Genomic DNA, 19,813 nt, shown 5'->3' with positions numbered 1-19,813 from the left:
AATGATAAAATTGAATGTTATCAATACTATTTGTACGAAATTGTTTTTCTTTACATCACTTTTAATTGTTTAATTTTTTATATATAGGAGGCAACTATAGTTAAAGCCTATGTTTTTGGTCATTTTTTGTCATACATATTTTCCTTTCCCAATTAAAATATAACCTTTAGAAGAAAAAAAAAAACGCATATCAAAACCTGTTTCTGCTCATTTTGTCTTGTGTGTTATTTAGGTACAGAATAAATATTGTTAACGGGAGTATTTGATCATTGAGTATTCAGAGCACAGTTTTAACGTTATCAGTTTAAACGCTTACTTGCATAAATAAGGCGAAACATTTTTACCATGCTATAATAGCCCGACGGATATTTCTTCACAAGAGGTAGGAGATGGTTATCTTTCCAATGTATCTTGTTCAAGTTTTTAGTGGATCCGGGTAGATCTTGCATTCTATCTGTATTAATTTACATGGCTTTTTATATGACTTGTCTTACATGATTTAACATACATTTTTTTGTCTTTTTTCGTGTCCTTGTTTTTTTTATTATGGTGTTACAATTGCTGATATTAATCTTCATTATTTCGACAAATAGGCTGTACAACTTTTTAAACGTTGTCCAAACAGATTAATGTCCTTTGGAAATATTGTAAACGTATTAATTGTTGTGGTTTCTGAGAAGTCAACATGTTTGCGGGTATTAATTTTTGCGGTTTTCAAGGTTGGTAAAAAAGTTTTCCAAAATTCTCGGCAGTGTGTGTTTCCTTTTTTGATCTCTTATTTTACTGTAAATATTTCAATAAATTAAAATACATTAATAGCGGCCGTTAATACGACAAAAAAAAAAAAAAAAAAAAAAAATGACCTGTCCACATGTCTTGCTTCTTCTGCCCATTTTAATCTGACAGTGCATTCTTATTTAAAACTTAGAAGAACTCACTCAATTGCCCAAGCCGTAGCTTATTGTAGGGATGAACTTTTGACACTTTAATTGCATAATTACGGATTAACTTTTTATTGACAGTTATCAGCTTGTGTATTTATCGGTAACCTTTTATCGGTGATTTCCTTAGTGTGTACATTCTGTTTTTTTGTGTGAATATAATGTTTGCGCAGTGTTGATTTCTATTATTTGATGTAACGGGTACTATATGGCAATTGATACAAATCATTATGTAAATAAGATCATGAATTTAGAAATTAAAACCCATATGCTTTTACCGTATACGTTTTTATAATATACTTCGTGTGACTTGATTGCACTGAATGATACGACCCTTACACAAACGATGTTTCTATTCAAAATTGTAGGAACCACGATATAACGGTCAATAGACTTAGTAATTTGAATATATTTTCGCGGGTATTAATTTTCACGATCTTGAGGCAACAGCGAAAAATGGCCAAAATTAGTATCCCGCGAAAATTAAAACGTTTACAGTAATTTTCATAACTTGGATCAGTTTTTTTTTTCTTCGGCAGTTTTAAAGAAGCATACCATTTAAGAGATATGTAGTTAATCTCAATTTCGGAAGAGAAAACGTTTTTGATTACTGATGCAAATTAGTATATCTGATATTAAAGTAACCTTCAAAACCCTATATTGATAAAAGACTGGCTTTCTGGTATCTAACAATTTGATAGCTTTCACTCGAAGTTCGAGTGGGAACATCTTTCTTTCTGCTGTCGCCATTTCTTTAACTATATAAAACTTGCAAAATTAATTCTCGTAAATTACGTTATTATACGTAGTTATACGGAAATTACTGATAATTCCGACCAAAGAATCCAGTTACAGTTTTGCTACCGGTGGAATAGGTTGCGCTGTAAATCGTTCAAGAAAGGGTCTTAGACCAATTTAACATCCCACAAAAAGGTTGCTAGGCAATTGGCAGGTGATTGGGTCGTTTAATAAAATAAAATATATCAGGAAAACAAACAAGAGGTGTCAAAAAGGCCGGATAAGACAGGAAGTTGTTAAAATAGAGATGACCATTAAAGCTGCAGATCAATATGAAAACCGGACAGATCGAATAATTAGTTTGATAAATAGTTTGATTTCAGATCAATGAACTGCGAAGCGTTTATTTGCTGAAATTCATTCAATGTGCATCAGTAGAGATAATAACGTAATGGTGAAGATATTTTGCATATGTTAGTTGAGTAAATACAAATGCACTTTAAATTCATTCGTCATTGTTTGTCCTTACAAATCTTCGATAGTTATTGTTTGCAATGAAGTAATTCCTGACATTGGTAACAAATAACTCGATTTGTGATTTTATATATGTTTGATGTAAGTTTCGCCAAAAGCATTTCACCAGATAATAATCCCTCTATCAAGGGAAATCAAATATATCACCTTAACTATTTTATTCCATAAACTAACAATTCCAATAATGTATACACTTTAAAAATTACTTGTAATTTAAAAAAAAAGATAATGTAAGTACATGTAATACATTCGTTTATGCATGTTTAGGATAACACTTGAATAACGTGCCAACATGTCACTCGCTAAATGAGAATTTATTGTAACGCATTTATGTTTACTTAAAAACAAACTATGCAAGGTTTTGTTTTGTAACTATTTTGATTAATGGTAAAAGTGTATAACCTGTGTAGATTCGTTAAATTAAAAGTCCAATTAGGAATCTGATGTAACCTATTAAGCACCAGTCCATATAAAGTTCAGGCAGTGCCAATGTTTAAGGTATTAATGGTGCAGAAAAAAATCACCAAACAAACAACGTTTTTTCAGTCTACTTATGCATACTTTCACATAACAACAATCTTTCTGCATCCAGATCTGCACTTTTAAGAGAATAATTCATCTCCCACTGATATTAACCAAATGAAGCCGAATCAAGAACGATAATCTTCCAAAGTGTAAATTTCATGTAAAATTTATCTGATGTTTATCTCAAAAGTGCAACAACCAAAATGAAAATCTAAAACTGGTTATGTGATCAGTAACTGTTTGAACAAGAAATAATACTGAATTCGGTGGAATTTTGACATGCATAAATCACCTTATCTCTTATTTTTAGAAAGACTGATACTTAAAACTAGACAATAAGATGAGATTGATACAACGTCATATTTTTCAACCACTAATGTTCGGTTCCTTCTTAATATTACGGTGATGTTGAGTTCTCGAATAATGAATCAGAATGAAGTCATCTTAAAAATAAAAATAAAAATAAATATTTTTTCCAAATGATAACAGCTGTTAATTTCAAAACTCAAAGTAAACTATGAGTACTTATTTCTTCTGAAATTGAAATTCTTGATGTACAAAGACGCATGAATAGCAAAAAGAAAAACAAAAGAAATTCCATGCCATTATTTTTCAGTACATTTTTTGTAGGCGGTGACAGCAATTTATGTTTACTCAGCTATAGCATGTACATTTACTTCTCACTGTTGCAAAAGTGTCACAATGGAGATTTTAGAAGGTAAACAACACATCAAAGTGCCAAAAAAAAAACCTTATGTGTTTTACACCTTAATTATCATGCGTGTAAACTGAGGGTACAATGTAGGCAAACATAATAATAAAACAAAACACTAATACATGAAGCTGATCAATGAACAGTATAACTTTGGAAAATACAAGCAATTTTGTAGTAAAAAAGTGTACAATTCTGAGTAGTACCATGCCTTTAAACAATATATTGTAGATCGTCAGTAACTAAATGTAAATCGTTTAATTCTTTCAAATAAAAGTTTTAATTAAATTTGCATGAATCTCATACTTACATGTATAAACATAATCTTAGATACTTTTATTTGATACAATCTCTTTTAAAATGTATATATTCAAATCAACATTTGTCAAAATTATTCGTATTACGTTAAATATCTTGTGTGTAATCAACCACAATATTACATAAAGCCGGATTTACATAAACATTGAAAAAATATAAAAAACAAACATCTTTATATAGAAGATTTGAAGTTAAATTGTTTGTATGTACTGCTTTTACCAGATTAGGAAAGAAATGAATGTGTTTAGCATATTTTGTGTTGTTGTCATTTTTGTTAGCGTAAGTATACCTACATTCAAGGACTAAAAGATATTTAATCAGTGATTCGCAGTCTTTATTTCATTTCGTATACGAACCCGGCAACTTACACGAACATCTTTGATTTCAACGTCTTAGGCACGTACATACGTGTTACTGTACTTTGTTCCAATTAAAACAATAAACATATTGAAACCTTTCATCATTTTTAATAACTCATTATTTCCTATATGAAATAAATCGTCGCTTACTTTAGGCAAACAAGTTTATCTAGTAGATGAGCTGTAAACCACGGAAATTCATTATTCAGTTGACACATAAGTAACATTTCGCAAACAAATCGTATAAGGTGATTGTCCTATGTAGGCCTTGCTCTATGATGATTAGTAGACCGTTCTTGCATTTTTCTTGTTCAATTGCTTATTTAATTTAACATCAAAACATAACTCGTGTATGGTTCATTATCGTCCTCTTTCACAGATAAAGGGGAGTCAAAATGTTTCGACGCCAAGACCTGGGCATTGTCCTTCCATAGGCTTTGTTACGGTATGTGTGTGTCGTCCTGGACCTGCAGAATGTACTACAGACTCCGACTGTCCATACAAAGGTATTTTATGTTAAAGGTTTTGTTTTCATTTTTAACAGAAGAAGTGTTGTCTTAGTGTAATGGAATGTATAAACTGAATTGTAAAAATGTGCCTTTTATACGACGTTCCATCCAAAATCCTCCATTGTCCAATTCCATCACTATTCCCTAAAACATCATTTCGCACTGAATCACCATATTTTGTTAATTGAATTAATATATAACCAAATTTTACCAAAAATTTGCATCGCAAATTTGACAGTTCAAACATTGTTGGGAATTTTTCAGACCTTTCTATACGTTTATATATCTTCCCTGTATCAATTTGATCCGATGAAGCAGTGTAGCAAATAGAGTCGTCACATTCTGAAATGTTATATAATATTGATTTGTTGTGACATGCATTATTAATTTGATCCTCTATCCTACATATTAACATCTAAATGAACTGTCCTGTACCACCATACATCGCGTACTAAGTTACAGCCCTAGATTAATCCTACGAGGAGGAATGACCAGGCCAGCCAAAGCTATATTTTTATATAGCCTAGCTGGCCGAGTGGTCAAGGGCGCTGGACTTCGTGCAGGCGGTGTTGCCATAGATGTCACAGCAGTACGATTTCGAGTCCCGCGGAGGGAACGACTAAAAATTTGCATCGCAAATTTGACAGTTCTAACATCGTTGGGAATTTTTCAGACCTTTCTATACGTTTATATATCTTCCCTGTATCAATTTGATCCGATGGAGCAGTGTAGCAAATAGAGTCGTCACATTCTAAGACGTTGTATATATATATATATATATATTATTAAAATTCTTCAACATTAAAGCTATATTCAGTTGGATATGATTTTTATATTTTTACATGTTTAAAATCTAATTTCCCCATTCCCTGCACAAGTATTTACACATTTCCCCAATTACCAAGATGAAGTATCAACTCAAACTGAAAACCTACATCATACAAAGCGATATAACTTTTCAAAAAAAGTACTTATTATACGTCAAGTATGTGCGACAAAACAGTTTCTTGTAATATGTTTTTTTTCTAAAAGGGAAAATAATAAACAATTCTAGAGATAACGCCATAACTACATATATATTATCACTTTATTCAAAAGTCATTTCCATGGACAGACGTTTTGTTCTTTCGGAAAAATTTGATTAACCTGTCTGGCAATGCTACCTGATTTAAAATGCATAGAATATCATCTCTAGGACATTCAATCAATCAATCAATCAATCAATCAATCAATCAATCAATCAATCTTCTACAAGTAATTTTGAAATACACTTAATCAAAGAGCAAAACAGTGTAAGCTTCCCGTTTCTTGTTCTGAAATGCATAGAATATATTCTTAAGGGCATCAAGTCATAATCAATCAATCAATCAATAAAACTTCTACAAGTAATTTTGAAGCGCACTTAATCAAAGAGCAAAAAAAGTGTAAGCTTCCTGAGTATAGAGCAGAAAAAAATACTTTAAATTGTCCATATAAAGAACATTGTGAACGTCGCTTTTCCGACGCAGTCGGTATAGCTTCGCGTTTTACCTTTTGACCTTAAGGACGCTCTTCTATGGAAACGCAAGTCACCTGATCGCAGTTATTTTTCCCGAATGGCCACCAAATTCAAATAACTTAGTGGCGTTCGAAAAATCTGTATCGAAAATTTGGAATTGCGTTCGAAAAAAAAAATTATCGGAACCTTAAAAATTAAGTGCCATGTGTTATTTTCTCGAAAGAAATGTAGAAACTTAGAAGTAAAAAACGACAAAATTTCACTGCGTCTGCCATCTGTTTTTTTTAAAGATAGTACTTGTTTTTCTTTTACAAGTTATTTCATTCTTGTTTTTTCCTTTAGATGATACATGTTGTGCTCTGTCTTGCGACTGTCTTAGATACTGAATAGTACCCCTTTGGAGGTTAGTAAAATTATTTTCAATATATTCATTGTGTCAATTTACTATAACTCAAACATAACACATTCCTTCACACATATCCACTGATTATGTACGTCTTGTTTTGCTTGTCATGAACTATTCGGTGTTTAAACAAAGAACAGTAAGACAGTTGGTAGAACTATCATCGTCACTGATGAATGATTTCAGGAAGTTTGTTCCGCCTCAATAATGCTTTTAATGGAAACAAGTACTTAATATCATCATCATCATCATTGAAGCAGTCATCAGCGTCAACATCAGCATAAGCATCTACATCACCATCTACATTATCTTTAACATTATCATTATCGTTACTTTAGGCTGTTGTCGTAGGTGGTGCCCTTTGTTTTTTGCTACAAAAAATCATTTATATTTCTATACATTAGATATGAGTATTCGGGAAGTAAAAACTTAGAAGAAAGAAGATAGTAAATCAGTTTTTTTCTCTTTTATAATGACTTTTTTAAACTGTAGATTATTACTACAACGGAACATCGTATTTGATTGGCCAGAGTTAAACTGCCAAGGATGGTTGTAATACATGCATATGTACGTCTGAGAAATTGTCAGCTTGTACCGAAAAAGCGTGCAGTAAGTTTATTGTTTTTTAATATTAAAACAAACAAACACACAAAACAAAAAGACCAAAAAAAAAAAAAAAATAAAATAAAAAAAACAAAAAAAAAAAAACCAAAAAAAAACCAAAAAAACAATACAAAACAAAACAAAACAAAACAAACAAATAAAAATGAAAATAACTAAACATCAACAAACAAGCACGGCGAAATAAACGCGGTATACAAATCCGATAAAATAATAAACAATGCAATTCATCGGTGTAAAGCAAATGAAAAAAATGAAATATATTAATTAGTATTTACAGCACGTATATTGAAACATTTATAGCCTGGAGACAATACAATTTGTCAAATATTTTGATCAAAGATAAATACAGACATACACAAAAAATCAAAACAAATGAAAAACGAAACTCTAAAAAAATATTACGCCAAACAACAAGTCAATAAATCGAATAAAAATTGTTAGTTCTCAATAGACAAAAGACACAAACCTATTTTTCTTATATCAAGAATGTATGCTACCAGTTCATTTTTAAACACTGTCCTAATTTATGCTATTGACTAGAAACGTTCGAATATTAGCCTAAATATAGAAATAAAATACACGTCCCCTTTGAAAGATGAAACTATGCGAGTGAACCGCTTTTCAAAGTTTCTGGCTAAAGCACTGTAAAGCCCACAGAATCACAGGCGCTTGTTTCTATCAATTTCCAATTACATGTACTATCAAATATGGGTAAATACTTAAAAGTATTTGGCCTATGATAGAATCAAGAATGTATAATCTTTACAGGCTTAACCCAGCAATTTCACTATTTTATAGCTTTCAGGCATTCCTCATATATAGCTTGGAGACCATGCAAAAAAAGCTCATTGACAAACAGTCTCACCGTCACACCGCTTGTATGAATTGTGATACATTTGTGTGTATACTCAACAACAATAAATGAAACTTCCCTACAATGCCCTGAATGTTATATTCAAAGCAACAAGGCCTTGGCTTGTCATGCATGGCAAGCAAACTGCCAACTGTATATGGATGTACATGTAACATCTATGTTATTCAAGTTATGCCCCATCCTCAAATGACAAACATATTAAATGCCCTACAATGATAAGAGTTTAATTCACAAATTACAATAAAACATCATGTACAGTACATGTAGTTTGATCAGTACAAGTGTGTATGTAATTGTATGTTTTATATAGTGATCAGTATGTACATGTACAAGCTCCACAATTTTCTCTTCTGTGCCAGTTATTTGAATTAAAAAAATAATTTGAAATTCTAGGAAGATATACATGTACATGTATATTTTCCTCATTCTACACAACTAATCAATAAAGGTGTCTTATAATGTGTTTATTTCACATTGGTCCATGCAATTATGTCCTGAGACATTCTATAGGCATTGCCTCAGCCCAATACGACCAAATACTGAGCCAATATGGGAAAGGTGTATATAAACCCTACCATATTGCACTCTGTCACAGGCTAGGATCACATGTACATTGTATATCAATAACAGTATTGCAATATGTTTATTGTTAATAAATGTTTATACACATATACCATATTTACTTGTATACATGTATATACTTAGGTTTTATTGAAGTATTATAATTTGGTATGTGAGTGCAGATCAAGGATATCTCCTCGTGAAGGTAATTTATTAGCAGGAAGGGGCAGCACTTTTAGGTCACGTGATTTCGGAAGGGTCAATGATGTTGTAAGAATCTTGATGATGTTGACCTTTTGTTTCATGACAAGTTTTCTGAGACCCACACTCCTATCCCTATGCTTAGGCTGGATACATTTGATTGCTACATGCATATGTATGTGAAATTTTGATAGTAGTTTTCTCATCATTCTGGAATCTTTACTTAACTGTTGGTACCAATGTGTTGTTTTCTTTTTTCGTCTGTGTACAATATATGTTAACAGTGACAAGTTGTTATCAAATTAATATTGGGGCTACTGGTGATTTCTTGGCAGGAAATTTTTTATCCCCAATACATCTGGCAATTTGTTTTCTGTTAAGCCTGCTATGCTCCCCCATGCTTCAGTTCATTTCGCTAAGATTACAATGTACCTGCTGGGCTCCCCCAGTATTCCAAATCTTATTTTCTGAATTATTACGTGTCAATTACAGATCTACATTACATGCATCTGCTGGGCTCCCCGCTGATACAGTGTAACAGTACCTGCCGTGCTCCTACAGGTATTAAATTGTAGTTCATTATGAAAAAAATATAGTACATGTACATGTATCTGCTGGGCTCCCCCCAGATACAATGTAAGGGTCACCTACCGGGCTCTCCCCTGGTGTTGGTAAACTAGTAGCCCCCAGAATGCAAAAATATATTGGAGTTTATAAGGGTAGAATTATGTTATTGGTTTTGAATGAGTTAAGAACTGATGTTACGTTAATGTATATATGTTACTGAGTTACTGATATTTTGTGTTATATATAAATACTGTTAATAGATTTATTAAGCTGAAATTGTATTTTTGTATGAGTGATACACATGCCGTAGTTTTAGTCGGATTGATGTCCGGCATTACCTTCTCAAAGATACAATGTACAAATGGATATGTTCAGAAGGACAGCGAGTTACATCATAACACATGGATCTAGTAAGGGCTTATTACCCACAAGAAGGCTCATTAAAAGACATGTACATGTGTGGAGGAATCATACGTAGCTTTCAGGTTGATAATAGTTGTATGATCTTCAATAGGTCAAATTTAATTTACACTGTATAACTGCATGGTTCTTGATAGTGTATAAAATAACACGTTTTTTTTGCAAATTAGAGTTAAAAATTGATTTTTTGAAAGTGCCTTTTAGTATCATTACGAAATTCAAATGATATGCTGATACAATGTTAAAGGTTGTCCTGTTGCCTGGGACAAGTACATTTCCAAATCAGACAGTAAAAATAATATTATATTTGTCCCGAGGACAACCAAATTTATTTTTCAATATGCATTTACATGTGAAAGACAAATATCGGTTTGGGCAAGTAGAATTTTCATCAACTGGCCAATAGGAGAAGGTTCATAAACTGATAACATCACACTCTGTAATATACTTGTATATGCACTGTCTATAAAGAACATAATTACTGTATGACTTATTTAACATTACAGATGGAAGCTTTTTTTCTGGAAAGGAAGTTTTTTTTCATATTTGTTGTGTGTATACAAACATTCCATATATTTTGAGATATGTAGTATATTTATTTTTGTTTTATTTTGTAGTGCAAGAATCAAATATGCTGTGACAGATTTCTTATACCTGTATTTAACATCCATGTGTGTTTCAAACAAAGATCAATGGTAGATGTGGGCTATGATAATTTCTGACAGGAGGTAACATAAATCAGCAAGAGAAAATTATTAGTGACTACATTGAATGTTGGTGTCATGCCCTTCTTATTGGACTGCAAAGGAATTGCTGAAATATAAGGTTAATGGCACTGTCATATTTCAAAACATCAAAATTTTACAGTTAGGCTCCAAACCAAAACAGGAAGATTGACATTGATTTTGGGGTTTATGCCCCAAACCGTTTGGAAATTCAGGACTCAAATGTTAAATTTGTGTCCAAAGTGTTCAGGGTTCAGTCTTTGTGGTTGTATCAAGCAGTGCACTGTAAAGCATTTTACTAAACATTTTATTAATTGTAACATATGTAGGGTACTGAACATGCTAGGTCTGAATGTAGACTGGTCCTTCATTTGTGGCCATGGGACTACTTGACAGAAGAGGATTAACCTACATGTATCTATGTTTTAAATATCAATGGCAGTTTAAGACGTTAGTAGTTAAATTGATCATTTTAATGTGATATTTAAAGTTTGGGGTCGTGTATTGGAATCATTCTCTCTGTGTCCGTCTATCTATTTGTCAGTCAACATATCCGATAAGCACAACTGTAAATTACTCAATATTCAGGAAATGGTGTATTTAATTGTCTTCAAACTATACACAGTTGTATTTACAATTGTATGTCATGTTGGTGAAATTCTTACTTGTCTTCACTAAGAGCATAATTTTATAAATTTATATAACCATGTCACATAGCACCAAATTAAATCTCAGGATATAAAGATGCAAGTCAGGAGAATTTCTAAATGTATCATGATTTTTACCAAAACAGAACAGTCAAACAATCAGTCAGCCCTTGAAAAGATTGATCTTTAACTGTACATGTATAAAACCAATTTAAGAAATCAATTAATCTAACTTTAGGCCAATTATAAGATAACAACGTTCTCAGCATATGATATGTATATTCATGCTGTCTTCCTGTTTTAATCATAGGTCAGTGTGAATGTAGTTTTAATCTATAGAGTTATGATATACATGTTATTATATGCCTTTTAAAAAAATTGTTGACAAATAATTTAATGTTATGTTATTTAGCACTATTCAAAACTCTTGATGACTATTATTTTATTTTAGGAATCTGCTACACTGCTTAGCAGGGACGTACAAGTACAGATTAACAGTGTTGTCAGTGTATAATGACTATCAGTGAATATTGGTCCTGAACAGACTACTGCATTTTTAAATATTTTTTTTTCTAAATTAAGCTCAAACTTTTACTTAGTTTGTTTCCAAGATATTGTTATTTCAGAAATAAGAGTAAAGTGGATAGTTTTCGTGGGTTTCTAATTTTTTGTCTTATTGTAGTGGACTGAGTGCACCACTTATCATCTGCAGAAATTGGGAAGGCGATTTTGTGTATAAATTTTTGTTTCAAAATCGTCAAATTTTACACCCGCCAAAATAACCCACTATAAGGTATTGCATGTATTCAATATGGTCATACATCAATTGAAGAACATTGAAATAACACACACTTTCTTATTGTCATATACATATACTGCTTAGATTTACGAATTTTAAATAGAATATTATGAAAATTATGGAGATGATATAAAATGAGTCCAATATACCTAAAAATTACATACATGTAGTATCTTGATATTTCATCGAAGTTCAAGTCAAGTGAATCAGTACTTTACTACCTTTAGCATACATTATGAATTGTCTGTTGCACTTACACGAGACTCAGGACCTGTACTTTTTAAAAAGTTTTAATTGAATCTCGGGATCTGCCACTGAAATCTACATACAACTCATTGTGACGGATTAATTAAACCATATAAAGAGAGAACAGTACGTCTGTAATGCTAGTTGCATTGTCCATCACATACACAAGAACTATGTGTGACGACCCTTACTTTTAGGGTCTAAAATAAACATCACCTGTCCAGTATCTATGGATAAATAAGTGCATCCATTTACTTATGACCTGATTTAATTGCAAAGCCATCAATCTTATTTGACAGTTTCAGAGGAAATGCTATAAACACAATTTGATTTGAATAACATTGTTAAAGTATTTTATTCAATACACAGACAGACCCAGAAGAGGGGTTTATGTTTGACAAGTTTCATTCTGCTGATTATATACAAATTACTGGAGATCACGTCTTTTCTAAACTCCTCGTTTTCAGATTTTGCATTGATGCGGGTTGTCCTTCTAAAACCAGGATTTTGAACAGCCATGTAAGTGGCGTAAAAAGAATTAAAAGTGACGCGAGTCAAGAAAATATTTGGGTGTAAAATTTAACGAGATTATGCACGAGAAATTATAAGACAAGGCGTATGCCGGGTATATGCACCAATGAATCAATAACGAAGTTTAATGGGTATATAGTATAATATATGGAATTAGACAAAATGTGAGGGATATGAAATATCAAAGAACTTAAATGCCAAGAATGGAGGTCTCAAGAGTACATGTAAGAATGAAAATCTTCAAAATTTTAAAACCGGTTGACATTTCAAGAAAAATATTTTATGTTATCATGCGCGCCTTAAAAAAACATCGGGTCAACATGTCTCCGATCTGAATTTCTTACCGTTAATTAAGAATTCTGTCAAATCACTTGCAGAGTCTCTTTAAAAGTTATCTTAATTGTGGAGTCTGTCGATTTTTCTTGAACTGAAACACTATTATAGTGCTTGATTTTCTGATATACTGTATTTATTACTCAGTCAAGGTGATACAGGCGTTAAATGTTGTTGACTTCTCTCTCAAGTCTCGTCTAGGAATTAATGTTGACTTGTACCGGGAGTTTTGTCAGACAGAACTTTGAAAAAAGTTGGCAACTTAAGTTGCGTATAACTCGATTTCAATTGAAAAATATTCCGTGTACATGTAAATATATTCAACATATCGATAAGTATTTTAATCTTATCAACTGTTTTTTTAAATGAAGTTGTACTATAGTACGACATTTTTGAACGGATCATGAACAGAGCACGTCCGTATCAAAATCTAAAATTAACAACTGCTTCACGTCGACGTTTTATTTTTGTTTCATTTTGTTAAATTTTCAACCACTGATGGATAAAATTAAAAACTGCAAGCTGCAAATCGTGAAGTACCTTAAAACTATTTAAATTGTAAGTCCTGAAGTGTATAAGGTTTCTCAAAATTTCTGGGGGTTGTTGCAACTCCTTCTATTTTAAGAATACGAGGCGCGTAAACAAGGAAGATGATCACTGATACGCGTGGCAAATATAAATTATTTATGTATTTGTTATGAAATATTTTGCTTACCCCCAGCACTTTACCTGCAAAATAAACATCGTTTAATGCATGCTTAAATTTTCATTAACTTCTGCTGAGGTTTACACTTGCAGTTTTGCAAAAAACAAAGGCCTGCTTATCTCGCTACGTTTTCAATGAAATTTGATCCAGATAAAGTTGATCGGTCGCTTTAATGTTATTTTTGATGATTATTTACTATGTTATATTGACTGCAACACAACTCATTTTAGTTGTTTGCATTCTTTTATTTAGCCAAAGTACAGCTATTCAAAGCAACCCCCCATTTTTCAGCAATAAATCACATACTAAAAACTGACATTTTAAACCGGAAGAGAAAATCATGTTGTATTTTAGAGCTAACCATCCTTGGTTTATTAATTTTCAAAAAAAAAAAAAAAAAAAAAAAAAAATTAAGAAAAAAAAAAAATATATTTATATATATATACCCTGAATTACGTTGTTTATACTGTTCTGTCTTTCTCTGATATTGCTGGTACTTATGGACTACCTAACCCCATAAGATTTTTTATCCTATACATTGCAAAAATAACAAAATACTTCTATTTCTGAGAACTGATACTTGAAAACATTTATAAGCCATTTTTACAGATACTGCTATAGAAATGTAATTGCGGTTTACAAATGTATCTTTGTGAAGTATGCTATAGGTTTAAGTAAAAGTTTCATATTTTCACAGGTACCTTTTCTTGATATTAAATATATCAAAAAACAGTAACTAGCAGCGAAATATTCTTAATTTCAGTCCTGCTATGATATCGAGTTTAACAATTTCCATCAATGCCTGTAACAAGTTGAGACCATTGTTTTTTCCGGGCTTTCCTTGATAGTGCTAAACGACTTTTCTTTTTGACTATGTCTTCTCAATACGGATAACAACAAAATTATCGAACACTTATCCGTTCCATTATCAAGTCCAGTCCAAAATTAATCTGGCAAAGTAAATATTACACCACCGGAGCTACTGGTACCCCAACGGTCCTGACTTGGTACAGGCACTTCAGACGAATTGTAGGTTAAATGTATGTTTTACAGAGGTTTTTCCCACATTGCGACATAACTATACCAGTGGTGATTAAAAAGCATTTGCATGCATTTTCATAATCGGTAAATCAGCGGTCACATCGGCACAAAGAACATTTTACAAACAATAATTATTGCTCATTGTTTTAGAAAAAACTAAGTATTTTTTTTTAAATTCAGACTAATATCGAAAAAAGGATTTGGTGAGGGACCTTTTAAGACGCATTTCCTCATACCCCTTATTCAGGAGTCTGTTAGGCAGATATTTATGGCGTTCAAGGAAATCAGAGTAGTTAGTACTTGCTCTAGCATAGCGAATCAATTGTGAAATATAAAAAAAAAAACATATGTAGGAGATGAAGGGCTAGTCGCCTTTTTTTATCATAAATCTTAGTGCTAAGATGACCACTTTTGTGAATTCGAGATTAAGGTCGAAAAAGGATGTTGTCTCTGTAGTCTCCTTTATCTCGAGGTCTGGTGGATATATTGACGGTAACCATTTACCAAAAGAAGGGTTGTTTATGGACAATACATCATCAATTGATCTGTATGTAAAGTTAAAGGATTTAATTTTTTATTCTTTAAGAAATTCAGTCTCGTATTAATATAAAACAAATCGGTCAGGAGAGTAGCACAGTTAGTGCCCATTTGAATGCCAACTTGTTGTTGAAAAATAGCTCCTCCAAATGTGACAAATATGGTATATGATATCAATGAGGAAATCAAGCATATCGCAAGCCTGCTTTTTAGTGTAGCACACTTTGCCCTTCTGCGATGTTTCAGAAAGATATGTGGATTTGTAACTAAGAACGACATATTTCTGTTTTGAAAAAGCAAAATATTTACGAATAAGTCCTTTTAAACGAGATTTCAATTTGAAACGAGTTGAGAAGTCAAAAGTTTGAAGTAAATCTTCAGAATTTTCAAGTATCCACATATGATTAATGCCACTACGAGAGTAGGTGGTATTGCAATAATATTGTTGCCCATCCTTCACTGCGGACAATTACCAAGAGTTTAACAGGTCGGCATTTTGTTATATCCCGACAATTATAGCCATCAATTTTAAAAGAGAAATACGGAGAACAAAGAAACAAATGTAAATGAGCAACTCATAATCCACTAACAACAAGCAGCATGGACCAGGTGGATCGGTAGGGTCAGCGTCTTCTACTTCTCTAGAAACCCCCGCCGAGTTGCTTTTAAAAAGTCGAGTACAGGATAGATGAAAGAGGAAAGGAAAAGAATGAGTCGATGAACAATCAGTGCTTATGGTGCAGACAGATACACAGTAACGACCAACGAATTCATGATGACGACCAAAAAACGTCTGTAGGGATGACTTCAATCTTGAAGCAATATAACCCTGCTCAGAAATCTAGTTGTAAGAAATCTACCAGAAAAAAAAAGTCTGCGTGGTTACGGCAAACTCTAGCATAACGGATGAGTTGTCATATGAAAACTGTATATGTAGGTGCTGTAGGTATAAAGCCGCAAAGGAAAATAAACAATACGGCATGAAAAGTCACCGCGCTTGTCGATAGTTTGGTCTATAGTTTTCCTTTACCAAAGATCTCTAAGTGTAAAAAACGGATTAAATAAATATATTGCAAAACTTTCTGTTTTATTCTGTTTTCAAAAAAATACTTAATTAACATACAGATAAAGACAAAATATATTGATCTTGCACAGAACGAATGACTTTTTATTTGTATCCATCTGAAAAAGAAATCAATCAGAAATGAATTAATGCACAGTTGACCAAAAATGCTTAACTTTATCTACGTGTTCTTCAACCAACTTCGCAATACATATGATTTTAGACCAAAATAAAGCAAAGGAAAAAAGACAACTTATCTTTCAGTGGTCATTTAAAATATATATATATATATATATATACATTCAATTTTTACAAGTTGCATATTTAATTGTAGGGGTTACTTTATTTCATTTCATTATTTATACCTTGTGTCGCATAACTCGTCTATAAAAACTCTTTTCTCAGTATTTTTATTAAGTAATGGTATGGATACATGTGCATACAAAAGATTTATTAGTTCTGCTTTGTAATGAAAAAAAAAAACAAAAAAAAAAAAAAAAAAAAAAAAAAAAATTTATTTAAGGCTGATAACTTACAACCACATGCTTTAAGAGTACACATAACGGTCCCATCATCGTTGCAATAACATGTATTACATCCATCAACAGACGGGAAATGAGCTCCGATAGGATAGTACTGTCCATTGTAATAACATTCTGAAGAGCAAATATGCTTAAGTAGCGGCATTTGACACACTAAATATATTTATGCCAAAGTTAGGTTTCTAATTCTAAATTAAGTGCTTTTAAAGAAAAGTATATCTGATTATATGGCGAAAGAACATACGCATTGCTTACATGTCTATACGATAACTTTTATTGCCATTACATCTTATTTTATCAGGAGGTTGTCTGTAAAAAGTTTCGTTCAGAAAATTTACATTTAAATTGTGTAGCTTTTCTTATCTTTGTAATCTGAACATTTTTCTATGTAGTCATGTCAGTCTTAGATAAACGGGCTAGCTTGAGAAATGTCTTGCATTCACAAACTGTACTTTGTCATAATAAAAATTAGCGATTTTTTTGTACTGAATAAAGAAACAATAAGTATATTTGTGGTTGGTGTCTCAGAAACACAGTCTTGGTGACATTTATTTTTATGCATTAGTGTTTTTAATGTGTATTATTGTTACGCTTGACCGGTGTTACATAGGAATTTGGTATATATTTTTATGGCATTCAAATGAAGTGAAACGAACAAATAATGAAGGGGATGTTGCACAAATTCTGTGTGTACTCTAGTACAAAATATACGGACATGAGTTAACAACTAGTTTTGGGTAAAACACAGTTTTTAATGATTGTAGTTATCATCTTCAAAACTTCGTGGAAATTCATTATTTACATTCATCTGCTACTTAGATCATGATCGTCCAAGCAGGTCACTCACGGAAAGAAAATTAAAAATGACATGATGTCATTTACTTTGTTGCAGCGAATAGACTGCAACCATATGCATATAACGTCTGACAAGAATATTTAACATATATTTGAAATGTTTTAGTATGCACTGAAAATTATAGTATTAGCTATGAGATAAACTTTCCTTACGTAAAGGCGATGGCACTGGTGGAACACATCTCTTGTTGCAGCCACATCCAAAATCACAACACTTCATGGCTAAAAATTAACACACACATTTATTGATTGGCATTATGACAACTATTTTATGTTGCTCCTTGAAAATAATTTATTCATATATGTACAAATGTCGGATTTTGATGGGGATTGTGGAGTTGTCTTTTCTTTAATTCAGTCTTTTCTTTGTCAGTACATTCATCGAGTAACTGAATGAACATATTATATATAAAGTTTATTTTAAAGTATTAAGAAAGACGATGTTTCACATTTATGCGCTTACCTCCAGGACAGTTAGAATCAAACCTGCATTCAGAGTTTTCTGGTATGCAAACGCATGGTGTAATACCGCGAGTGACTGGACACTGTCCGGGTTTTTCAAATGGTATGTATACACCAGCCTGTATCTGCTAATAAAACAAAATAATAAATAAATAAAAATAAATAAATTTGATACAATAGGAGATATGTACTCAAACGATCACATGTTTATCCATTAACTATTATATGTTTCTCTTTGAAATTAATTCATCCATATATGTACAACAGTCAGATTTTGATGGGGTTTGTGGAGTTGTCTTTTCTTTAATTCCGTCAATCGAGAGAGAGAGATACAATATAAAATAAAATGATAAAAAAAAACAAAACAAACAAAAACAAAAAAAAAAACAAACAAACAAACAAAAACAAACAAACAAACAAACAAACAAAAAAAGTCAAAAAGGACTAAACAAAACAAAAATGAAAAAAAAAAACGAAAAAAACCATCATTAAACAACAAAAATAAAATCACACTTGTGATAGTAACAAAACAAAGTAGAAACAAAATAACAAAATAAGATGAAATAAAGAAAAATACGAATAAACCAAATAAACAGCCACCCCCTAAACTAAACAAGCAAACAAAGATAGTTGATTTTGGTAAATGACGAAATGATTCAAAATTTACTTACGCCGACTAGAAAGAAAAATATACAAACTGCAGTTATCATCGTTTCACTTCTTTCTTATGTCGTTTATCTTTATTGCACAATGTGTACTTATATATTGATACACGGTGCAACATATGTATTTAATTGCTTTTTTAAACATGGTAATCAGTCTAATTTCTATATTTTATTAAACTTTTTGTATTGTTTTATTCAATTATAGCAATACTAAAGGATTACATCATAAATGTTAATATGGTTATACACATAACACCAGATGGCGTTAATTAAAATAAGTAGCTACAAAAGCAAAGAAGAAATGTTATGCTCACCCAACTGGTGCATCTGGTGTATATACCCATTTTAAGGAGGTAGACATAGGGTAAATGACATAACTCATGAAATAAGTGATATGTTTGTATCATATTTAATTCTAGCAAAACCAATCAAGCTTTCATTTGAAACAGAGTGAAATCAGTCAAAGTCATTTTAATGCTTACATGACATTGATGTAAAATGCTAATACAAACATACCAATGATTTGTAAGAGTTGTGTTCCTTCCCCTTGGTCTGCCTCCTTAAATTCAAATCTAAGTTGTTTATTCGTATATTAGTTGTTGTGTTTATTCTTTCAGTAAACTTGTTTTTTATATGATAGTTAAACTATTTTATTGGTGTAATACTCAAACATCATGTTAATAGTTCGAATCATAGTCTTGGTTCTTTAACTATTCATTCAATTCTGGAAACAATATGTACACAATATTGTTTAATAGTGGTCTGAATGTTATCAATACAGATAACTTGTTAATTTTATTTTGTAAACAATTGCAGGATACATCGACGTACCATAGCATTAAAATAGACAAACAAAGAATTGTGATGACATATAACT

General features: G+C 31.7%; 1 protein-coding gene and 1 long non-coding RNA gene across 3 annotated transcripts; both read right to left on the bottom strand.

Annotated features, from left to right (window-relative positions):
• Positions 1 to 6,397: 6,397 nt before the first annotated feature.
• On the bottom strand, positions 6,398 to 14,323 carry LOC148607379 (uncharacterized). Its single transcript, XR_015915276.1, has 2 exons — positions 10,439 to 14,323; positions 6,398 to 6,908 (listed from the first exon to the last, which is right to left on the bottom strand). It is a non-coding gene; the product is annotated as an uncharacterized LOC148607379 (long non-coding RNA).
• A 2,092-nt stretch (positions 14,324 to 16,415) lies between these two features.
• Positions 16,416 to 19,032, bottom strand: LOC148607378 (mucin-5B-like). Of its 2 annotated transcripts, none has more exons than XM_088545762.1 (5): positions 18,943 to 19,032; positions 18,273 to 18,399; positions 17,963 to 18,031; positions 16,949 to 17,068; positions 16,416 to 16,531 (listed from the first exon to the last, which is right to left on the bottom strand). In XM_088545762.1, exons 1-5 carry the CDS (start codon positions 18,979 to 18,981, stop codon positions 16,518 to 16,520), a joined length of 369 nt encoding a protein of 122 aa, XP_088401888.1. In that variant the 5' UTR covers positions 18,982 to 19,032; the 3' UTR covers positions 16,416 to 16,517. The 2 variants fall into 2 exon arrangements, with proteins under 2 accessions (XP_088401888.1, XP_088401889.1); XM_088545763.1 differs by having other exon boundaries at positions 18,273 to 18,396.
• Between the last annotated feature and the right edge of the window lie 781 nt (positions 19,033 to 19,813).

Source organism: Perna viridis, chromosome 9 (assembly GCF_037379345.1).
Source record: "Perna viridis isolate PV_CMFRI_1.1 ecotype Kerala chromosome 9, ASM3737934v1, whole genome shotgun sequence".
NCBI lineage: Eukaryota > Metazoa > Mollusca > Bivalvia > Mytilida > Mytilidae > Perna > Perna viridis.
The sequence above is the reverse complement of the archived record's forward strand: the minus strand, read 5'-3'. Positions and strand labels throughout refer to the sequence as shown.